Raw genomic sequence first — 10597 nt, 5'->3', positions numbered from 1 at the left:
CTGTTTTGGACATTATTGAGCTTTATTATCCACTTTTATATTATTTTTGGGATTAACCTATTAACCGGAGGCCCAGCCTAGAATTGCTGCTTTTTGCCTATTTTAGGGTTTCGAAGAAAAGGAATATCAAACGGAGTCCAAACGGAATGAAACCTTCGGGAACGTGATTTTGTCACCGAGCATGATCCAGGAGACTTGAACCCTACGTCAACAAAGGAGGAGGCCACGAGGTAGGGGGGCGCGCCTCCACCCTTGTGGGTCCCCGGTTGCTCCACCAACGTACTCCTTCCTCCTATATATACCTACGTACCCCCAAACGATTAGATACGGAGCCAAAACCCTAATTCCACCACCGCAACTTTCTGTATCCACGAGATCCCATCTTGGGGCCTGTTCTGAAGCTCCGTCGGAGGGGGTATCCATCACGGAGGGCTTCTACATCATCACCATAGCCCCTTCGATGAAGTGTGAGTAGTTTATCTCAGACCTACGGGTCCATAGTTATTAGCTAAATGACTTTTTCTCTTTTTTTGAATCTCAATACAATGTTCTCCCCCGCTCTTGTGGAGATCTATTCGATGTAATCTTCTTTTTGCGGTGTGTTTGTTGAGCCGATGAATTATGGGTTTATGATCAAGTCTATCTATGAATAATATTTGAATCTTCTCTGAATTCTTTTATGTATGATTGGTTATTTTTGCAAGTCTCTTCGAATTATCAGTTTGGTTTGGCCTACTAGATTGATCTTTTTTGTAATGGGAGAAGTACTTAACTTTGGGTTCAATCTTGCGGTGTCCTTTCCCAGTGACAGTAGGGGCAGCAAGGCACGTATTGTATTGTTGCCATCGAGGATAACAAGATGGGGTTTTCATCATATTGCATGAGTTTATCCCTCTACATCATGTCATCTTACTTAAGGCGTTACTCTGTTTTCATTAACTTGATACTCTAGATGCATGCTGGATAGCGGTTGATGAGTGGAGTAATAGTAGTAGATGCAGGCAGGAGTCGGTCTACTTGTCTCGGACGTGATACCTATATACATGATCATACCTAGATATTCTCATAACTATGCTCAATTCTGTTAATTGCTCAACAGTAATTTGTTCACCCACCGTAAAATACCTATGCTCTTGAGAGAAGCCACTAGTGAAACCTATGGCCCCCGGGTCTATCTTCATCATATTAATCTTCCAATACTTAGTAATTTCCTTTGCTTTTTACTTTGCTTTTATTTTACTTTGCATCTTTATCATAAAAATACCAAAATTATTATCTTATCATATCTATCAGATCTCACTCTCGTAAGTGGCCGTGTAGAGATTGACAACCCCTTATCGCGTTGGTTGCGAGGATTTATTTGTTTTGTGCAGGTGCGAGGGACTCGCGCGTAGCCTCCTACTGGATTGATACCTTGGTTCTCAAAAACTGAGAAAAATACTTACGCTACTTTGCTGCATCATCCTTTCCTCTTCGGGGAAAACCAACGTAGTGCTTAAGAGGTAGCAGATACTACCTCCACGACGCATAATTTCAGGTTCATGATACTCAATTTGTTTTTTCCTCATTTAGTTGCATGTCACCTCAGAAAAAAAAATATTAGTTGCGATGCATGATTCGCATTACGACCAGCCTATGGCCCAACGCCCGCGCAATGTGACGTCGAGCCTGTGAGCCGGTTGACACCCCCACCCCCGCCGCATCTCATTTGTGCATTGAAAAGATATTCGAGGTTGTGCATCGATGATTGGTCTCTGAACCTGCTCCCTGCTTCAGTGAAGCACTGGCCGATGCAGATCTGGCACGACATGGGGCGTGACCCCTGGTCGTCTGGGCATTTCAGCTCTGCTCAAGATCTCGCCTCTCGTGGCGAGATACGACGGTGCGGCTGACAAATCTTTCAAGGGATGATGCTTCTCCGGATCCAAAGGGGTTGGTCGCTCTCCTCTCCGGCGGCCACAACGGCGAGCCGTGGGTAGCGGCGATTGTGTGGTCGAGTTGGATTTGGTGTTCTTCCGTGTCCTGTGTGGATGTACTCATACATACTGTATGTGTCCTTGTATTGTTTTCCATAACATAATACTTTTTCCGTCTTAAAATAAGTGTCTCAAGTTTAATAGTATAACTTTGTATTAAAATTAGTACAAAATTAAGATATTTATTTTGAGACAGAAAAAGTATAATCTCATGTATTTTCCTAATCATAAAAAAAGAGAGAAAGAGAACGCGCACGTACGCCCACGAATCCGATTCGTCTGCGCGCCGAAGCTACCGGTCCTAGTAGAGGACAAAATGCACTTGCGTGAAGGATCTCCGACTAGGTCCGTGACAAAATGCACTTCCGTGAAGGATCTCCGGCTAGCTCCGTCGCAATGTGCCATCTATCTGTCGACCCGTGCATCCATAGGCTGCACCCCGGTTTTATATTCGCAGCTTTGCCCGGCCCGCCATACTATTTTAATCAATCAGTATATATAGATAGAGTGATAGACAGGTTTGTAATTTGTCAAGCAGTTGCATAAAGAAACCTCTATCGTTGTCTTTGTAATTCTGTGTTAGTCCACGTCATTTCGATTATCTCAACTCAGTTGTGTGTTTCATGCCCCACCGCCACCGCTTCCGCCAAAGTCACCGCTTGTACGACACGTTAAGATCCATGCCTCCCATACAAAAGTTCCTATGCCAAAGCCAAATCAGTACCCCTCCAATTGAGATTAGGTTGGTCATAGTGTGGGTAACTTAGCTAATAACATCATGTTCAACACCGAGTCTTAAATCGTCCGCAACCATTCGGAGCATGTGGTTCGGACATGTTTTGCCATTAGATCGGTTCTGCATGGGTCCGCATCGCATGCTAGTTCGGACGAGCTTTTTCCAATAAACCGAAGATAAAATATGTGCCTATGTGTTTGGGGGGGGGGGGGGGTCATTACAGACGTCTGAACCGCTGCCACGTCTGCATCTAGCAACCATGGCCCACCCAAAACCCTTACCGGTGCACGCCCGGGTTCTTGCCCGACGCTAGATGTCCGCATTGATGCCGGCTTAGGACGGACATGACCTCTCATTGCTGGCATTGTAGCGGCGTGCCGGCCAAAAGTGTCGTCCGCTGTACACTCTGAACATACCTCCTCGTCGTATTACATATCGTCTGCCTACCTCTACTATAATGATAGTAATATAAATTAGTAGCATATGCATGTCATTAGATTATGAGTTAGTTCCTACTAGTCTTATACAACCCTCGAAGATGTGATGCTTATACACTTCGTAGTACTGAACACGCTTCGCGCGCCGTTAAGTCACCGAAATTGCTCTGTAAATCCTTTGATTTATAGTATACAGATCATGCCCATGAAAGAGATGGTCCACAATTAAATCGCGCTCTAATTGTGCCATCACTGGACGGTGATTTAACTGCGAAAAATACGAGCGCGTCTGCCGGCCCTGAGAGAGTATTCCAATTCACTATGTAAAAGTTAGCAAATGCACTTCAGATTATGGCCGGGCTTTCTTTTGGAGAAATTTCTAATTTATTTTTCTTCAATCATGGCAGTATAAATAACAATAAAAATAATAAAATTACAATCATGTCCGTAGACCATTTAACGATGACTACAAGCACTGGAGCGAGTCGGAGGCATGCCGCCGTCATCGCTCCTTCCTCATCAGAGCCGGACAAACCTTATTATAGTAGATAATCCGAAAGTTGTCGTGCCAATACCCTCATAAAACCAGCGCACCAGAGCAACAACCATCGCCGTTGAAAAAAGTCATAGATCAGAAGAATCAAACCCTATAAACACTCAAATAAAGACGAACAAAGACCGAATCCAAACAAATCCTCTGAAGATCAGCACCGACCGAATCCTGCAAGACCCGACGGAAACACACCTCCACACGTCCTCCGGTAATGTTAAACACACCATCAGGGCGGGATGAAATATGAAAGACATTATTCCTACTAAAAGACATTGCCGCTGTCATACATCCTCAACCAAGACAGTGAATCTAACAAGAATCAAAACGAGATCCCATTCGTTGGTGGGGGGCCGAGATTCTTCTCACCTCCATGATCCAGAGGCCATCGGAGATAGGACGGACCGGCGGTGGTCGTCAAAGTTGCTTGCATTTCAGGTTAACTTTAGTTTTGAAAGTAATATTCCCTTCGTAAAGAAATACTGTATAAGACTGTTTAGATCACTTCAAATAATTTTTAAAGAGGAACTTATCTGCGGGAAGCGGGCAGGGAGGGCGCGTGGGCGCCAAGTGGCGCGACGGCGCGGGCATCGCCGCCGCCGTCCCCACACCTGCTGGTCCCACATCCAGAGGCCGATAAAAGCGTGAGTGCGCCACCTTTTCCGTTCGCAGTGTCCTCCCCCTTTGCCCGCCGCTCTCACTCTCTCTCGCTGCTTTCCTATTCCGGCGATGCTGCAATAAATCCCCCGTCGACGGCGGCCGCGGCCCTGGGCGATCGTAGATCCCTCCCAACCCATGTCGAACGCTGGGGGCCCCTCCGTCCTCCCGGCGCCTTGCCGGCAGGCTGGTCATCGCGCCCTCCTCCCCCTCCCGGCGGCTCCCCAGTTCGTGGCGAGGTTTCGCTCCAACCGTCGTGTTCGACTCACTCCCGCCAGCGCCGTCGTGCACGCTTCAAGGATTCCCCCCTCCGAGGCGCGCCGTGTCCGATCCCTCGCCGGCAGTCGACACCGTCCTCCTCCACTCCACCGGATTCGCTCGGGGACTCCGTGCTGTGGTAACTCCCCAGATCTTACCTGGCTGGATCGCTCCTTTTTTTCTGTTCCTGGTGAACCTTTTTCTTACGCGAGGAAATCACTTTCTCTGTGAGTAATTCCAGCAATTTATTTCCAAAATGTTTGGAGTTCAGGTTCAGCCGAACCCTGTATGTGTTTTACCTAAGAAACAACCCCTATGCCGCACGTATCTGTCTCCCGACCTGATGCCAACAGAAAACGACACTGCTGCTGAATTGAATAGATCTGACAATTGTCTTGCTGTAGGCTTGCGATTGCTAGTACTTGATATTTTTATAGTACGTCTTACTCCGGCATGATCCGGATCCTAATTTAATTGATTCGTCGGTCGTGACTCACATGGCATCTCTTTTTCTATGAACAGCATATGTCGAGAAGATGTTGGTAGCAGAAACGGCAAGCCTGCTAGACGTGGTACTGACGTCACTGATGGTTACTGTGTTCGAGGTTCCCGAGACTGTCTTGAGTTGCTTGCTAAATTATATACTGCATTGCTTTGATCAAATGCAGCATCGAAAGGACCGTGAGGCTAGAATAAGGAAGCAGCTCCACAAGGTTGAACTACCGCCGTCTCCATACGACACCGCGTGGGTGGCTATGGTGCCCTTGCGGGGCTCCCCTCGCACTCCATGCTTCCCTCAGTGTGTTGAATGGATATTGCAAAACCAACATGAAAATGGATCTTGGGATAACAACGACCTTGGGTCATCAGCCAACAAGAACGTTCTCTTATCCACATTGGCATGTGTTCTTGCGCTTGAGAAATGGAATCTTGGCCAAGAGCACATAAGGAGAGGTACAGAGATAGATTTCTTATTTCTTATTATCCGACACATGTGAATGTTGTCTGCCTGTGTTTGTTTTCAAGAGCTCAAACGCCTTAACGCCATGTGCAGGACTACATTTTATCGGAAGACATTTCTCCCTTGTCATGGATGAGGAGATTGCTGCTCCTACAGGCTTTAACATGATTTTTCCTGGTATGCTTAGCCTTGCCGTTGGGGCGGGTTTGCAATTTCCTGTCAGACAAACTGATATTGATTGGATTCTTCAGCAATGGGAGATGGAATTGAAAAGGTCTGTTGATGGAAAAACATTGGTATGAATTATATTCCCCCCGTTTGTATTAGGGCAGTTGGTTTATAAGTATATGTAATATTTATGGGTTGATCATTTGAATGGAAATGCACTATCTGCCCTGGAGTAGAGTTGGAGTACCGATGAAAGTGCCTCCCGCTGCGGCTGCGCGGCCGCATGTGCTTGATTAGGCTGGTGGATTTGGGAACCTAGATTAAAGATTGGAAAACAACACTTCTTTAGCTGGAGAAAATACTGAACTAACCCTGCAAACCAACGGATGGATTTGATTGGTACTCCAACTCTACTCCAGGGAGTACCAAGGTTTTCTTGTAAGAACTTCTGTTTTTTTTTTCGATCAACCGTAATATGAAGGAAAAAGGACCACCATGTCATTCATATTGTCTTTTGCTTACTGATTAAATTAGCAATCATAATTTGAGTATCACCTGTGGGTCACATATTAAAAATTCTCATACTTGACTTAATTTAGGCAGGCCGGGGAGAAATCTTATGGGAGAGAAGCATATATGGCCTATGTCTCCGAAGGGTTAGGAAACTTACTGGACTGGAATGAAGTTATGAAGTTTCAGAGGAAGAACGGGTCGTTGTTCAACTCTCCTTCCACAACTGCTGCTGCGTTAGTCCACAACTATGATGATAAGGCCCTCGATTATTTAAATATGGTAGTCAGTAAATTTGGTGGTGCAGGTGGATCTTTGTACCTTTCCTTGTGAAGAATTTGCAAGGGTTTAAAGTGTTGCAAAATACTTAATACCAGTAGACCTTTTGCAGTACCAACAGTGTATCCACTAAATATGCACTGGAAGCTTTCAATGGTGGATTCGCTTGAAAAGATCGGAATTTCTCGGCATTTTTCTAGTGAGATAGAGGGAATCTTAGACATGGCATACAGGTAATGACTGTAAATAGGAAACTGATATCTGTTTTTAGTAGCTTGTAAACTTTACTGTCTCCTGTTTTCAGTTTCTGGTTACAGAGAGACGAGGAAATTATGATGGATGTAGCAACATGTGCAATGGCGTTCCGCCTTTTAAGGATGAATGGGTATGATGTATCCTCAGGTACTTAGGCAGAAAATCCTGTCAATTTTGTCATTGTTCTTGGTTTAACAAATTAACAGTCTAACTTCCTAATTCTATATCTTGGTGCAGATGAGCTGTCTCATCTTGCTGAAGCCTCTAATTTCCATAATTCACTTCAAGGATATTTAAATGATACAAAATCTGTACTGGAACTATACAAGGCTTCAAAAGTCAGTGTAGCAGAACATGAATTAATCCTAGATAACATTGGCAACTGGTCTGGCAGCTTATTGTCAGAAAAGTTGTGCTCTGAAGGGGTGCAGGGCCTACCAAACTTAGAGGTGCCTGCATGAAATTTGAGATACCTATTTTACTTGATACTAGTTCAAGTTATATCTAATCCTGTGCTTTTGTGATTTCAGGTCGAGTATGCCGTTAAGTTTCCATTCTATACCACGCTGGAACGCCTAGACCACAAGAGGAACATCGAACATTTTGATGCTAGAGGTTCTCACATCCTGAAGACAGAATGCTTGTAAGATTCTCATTTCTCTAATAAGAGTTGTATTTTAAATCATTTTAATTAGACATCATACTAAAAATTCAAACATTTTGCTGAATCAGGCCGTATGGTATCAACCAAGAACTTTTGGCTTTGGCTGTTGACGATTTCACATTTTCTCAATCTATCTACCAGGATGAACTCCTGCATCTTGATAGGTAATCTGGCCATTATGCTCTCTTGTCATGCAAACTTTCTTTTTTGTTTTTGGAGATTTTTCAAAAAATTGTCGCAACAGGTGGGTGAAAGAAAACAGGTTGGACCAGCTACAATTTGCACGGCAGAAGTTGACATATTGTTATCTCTCTGCTGCTGCTACGATTTTTCCTCCTGAACTTTCTGATGCTCGCATATCGTGGGCCAAAAACGGTGTGCTCACAACCGTTGTTGATGACTTCTTTGATGTTGGAGGATCAAAAGAAGAACTAGAAAACCTCATAGCATTAGTTGAGAAGTACAGTCCTTAAACTTGATGTCTTTGTCTGCTGTTTCGTATGTATTGCTTCTGCCTTACACATTGCTAATAAGTCATGTTTTCTGTTTTGCCAATGGCCGCCGCCTTAGGTGGGATGAGCATCACAAAGATGACTTCTGTTCGGAGCAAGTAAGGATTGTATTTTGTGCTCTCTATACCACAGTGAACCAGCTTGGATCAATCGCTTCTGCCGTACAAAACCGTGACGTTAAAAATCACCTGATAGAAATAGTGAGTTTGATGTCTGCCCCTCCTCTTGTTGAGTTGCATTATGTTCAGTATTGACAGGTTGAAATCCATCTGCAGTGGCTACTTCTATTGAGGTCTATGATGACCGAGGCAGAATGGCAGAGGAGCCAATATGTGCCAACAATGGAAGAATACATGACAAATGGGGTAGTTTCATTCGCACTGGGGCCCATTGTGCTTCCAACATTGTATTGTGTCGGGGAAAAGCTATTGGGGAGTGCTGTCAAAAATCAAGAGTACAGTGAGTTATTTAGGCTAATGAGCACCTGTGGCCGTCTCCTCAATGACAGCCAAGGCTTTGAGGTATGTTGGGCCCTCTTATCACAAAAAAGTTTGTGTTCCTGCAGACCCCTTAATGCTTTTTTCTTTCGGAAAGGAGGATTACCCCCGGCCTCTGCATAGACCCCTTTATGTTACCAACCATTATTCAAGATTTCGCAGACCTGCAGACCTGCATAAAAATAGTGTTTCTTTAATGTTACTCTCTCCAATCCAAAATAAGTGCCACTGTTTTGAACTAAGGTTAGTTCAACCTTAGTTTAAAACTGCGACACTTATTATGGACCAGAGGCAGTATTATTTATGTTATTCCACACACCATTTGAACTATGGTGGACTTGCAATTCCCGCAAAAGTCAAGACTCTAGTTCTCTGTTTTGTTAAAATGATGTGAAACGAAGCTCTATTGTCATGTTAATCATAGGAAAAAAGAGATATCCATGCCTCTTATCTTGGTGGCTTGACATTGTACAAGAATTAATCAACTCTGTTTTTTTTGCGAATAATCAACTCTACTCTGTTTTATTAATCAACTCTGTTTTATACCTGTGCTGCTATACAACTATCCAATTTTGGGTTTATAAACGGAGTAATATTTAAACTATGTGTTAGACATATGCATTAGGATGACTCTGACCTGTTTCCGATCATATGTTGCAGAGGGAGGGCAGCGAGGGGAAACTGAACAGCGTTTCGCTACTTGTTCTTCACAGCGGTGGTTCTATGTCCATAGAAGCGGCTAAGAATGCGATAGAGAAGTCCATAGTCGCTTCGAGGCGAGACTTGCTAAGATTGGTCCTCAAGGAAGGCACGGTTGTTCCCAGGGCATGCAAGGAGCTGTTCTGGAAGATGTGCAAGATACTTCACCTGTTCTACTTTCGGACCGACGGATTCAGCTCGCCAAAGGAAATGGCCAGCGCGGTGAATGCTGTTATCAACGAACCACTCAGGCTCTCAAGTTGACAATCCATGGTTGATGGTCTCATCAGAAAAAGAAAGATATTCATGTGTTCATATGGAGCAGAGGGATCGGCAGTGAACCTTTGGCCCTGTAACTTAGAGAGATGTAAAGATTGACGAAGGTAGGCTCAATGTTTCAAAAAAGAAACTTCTTGTTACCGGATAATAATATTTCCTGCAGTTTCATCAGAAAAACACATCGCTGTCCTATGTATATATATTTTAAAAAGGGCGCTGCTAGCCGTCCGATCTAGGCCCCTACAGCCATTGGATTGTTTCAACTTAGGCCAACTCCAGCGCACGACCCCATCCTGTCCGGGTGCGTCCGTTTGGGATAGAATGGACAAATAGCGCGACCCAACGCGCGACCCCAAACAGACAAATGTTCGGATTCCGTCCGTTTTCGACCCATCCCCGGCCCAAACTTGCGCTGAGTTTGGGGTGAAACGGACATCGCGTGGACGGGCTCGACGCACGCCCTTGTCCCCCCTCGTGGCCCGCCTGTCGGGGACACTAGCAGTCCCTTCGCTTCCAGCGCCTTCACCCCCTCTCCCCGCCCCACCCCGTCGCTGGCGTCGTCACTATTCTCTGGCTGCCTCCTCACTGTGCATCCCGCGGCCGTCCATACCAAACCACATCTCAACATGGCCGCCACCATGCCCGCGCTTTCGCCGTAGTTTTGGCCGTCGATTGGAGGAGATTTGGCCGTCGCCGTCGTAGCCGGTGGCAGAGGGGATACGACTGTCGGCGATGTACCATGGCGGCCACGGCAGCTTCTGACGAGTGCTCCAGAGCGGCCAGTACCCGGCCGCCAACCACCCCTGCTGCATCGAGGTGATCATCGCGGCCTCTTTACCACCACGACCGCAAGGTGTTCGACACTTTGCCCACAAAGGTATGGACAGTGGAGATGATTTTTTCTTCCACCACTTCATTTATTCATCGGACGATTCGTCATCGGATGATGGAGATCTTGTGGTGGCTGCACTGGTCGTTCACGACCACATTGAACGGCAGCTTCCTCGGTACAAGGGGTCACTCCCTGGCCGTGCTCCCAACCTGAACCGCAACAGGGAGAGAGGCCATGCCCTGCTCTAAGCCGATTACTTTGCGAACACCCCGCTCTTCAAGCCGGATAAATTCCGTCGCCATTTTCGTATGGCAAGGCATGTGTTCA

General features: G+C 45.6%; 1 protein-coding gene across 3 annotated transcripts; it reads left to right on the top strand.

The window, feature by feature from the left end:
* The first annotated feature begins 4350 nt into the window (after positions 1-4350).
* Positions 4351-9657, top strand: LOC125539514 (ent-kaur-16-ene synthase, chloroplastic-like). 3 transcript variants are annotated; one of them, XM_048702986.2, is made up of 14 exons: positions 4351-4753; positions 5137-5183; positions 5283-5568; positions 5669-5871; positions 6347-6560; positions 6645-6765; positions 6837-6934; positions 7025-7236; positions 7318-7430; positions 7520-7615; positions 7696-7911; positions 8022-8163; positions 8239-8484; positions 9121-9657. In XM_048702986.2, exons 1-14 carry the CDS (start codon positions 4495-4497, stop codon positions 9421-9423), a joined length of 2556 nt encoding a protein of 851 aa, XP_048558943.1. In that variant the 5' UTR covers positions 4351-4494; the 3' UTR covers positions 9424-9657. The 3 variants fall into 3 exon arrangements, with proteins under 3 accessions (XP_048558943.1, XP_048558944.1, XP_048558942.1); XM_048702987.2 differs by having other exon boundaries at positions 5137-5186; positions 5669-5849; positions 6343-6560; positions 9121-9656; XM_048702985.2 differs by having other exon boundaries at positions 5137-5186; positions 9121-9656.
* The last annotated feature ends 940 nt before the right edge of the window (positions 9658-10597 follow it).

Source organism: Triticum urartu, chromosome 2A (genome assembly GCF_056163025.1).
Source record: "Triticum urartu cultivar PI428250 chromosome 2A, HENAU_Tu73, whole genome shotgun sequence".
In the NCBI taxonomy this organism is placed as follows: domain Eukaryota; kingdom Viridiplantae; phylum Streptophyta; class Magnoliopsida; order Poales; family Poaceae; genus Triticum; species Triticum urartu.
This window is presented reverse-complemented; position numbering and strand designations above follow the sequence as displayed.

Coding starts and splice junctions, on each gene's coding strand:
- LOC125539514 (XM_048702985.2), top strand. CDS start 4,495: ATGTCGAACGCTGGGGGCCCCTCCGTCCTCCCGGCGCCTTGCCGGCAG. Junction 5,569..5,668: donor CCAAGAGCACATAAGGAGAG/GTACAGAGATAG, acceptor CGCCATGTGCAG/GACTACATTTTATCGGAAGA. Junction 8,164..8,238: donor AAAATCACCTGATAGAAATA/GTGAGTTTGATG, acceptor ATCCATCTGCAG/TGGCTACTTCTATTGAGGTC.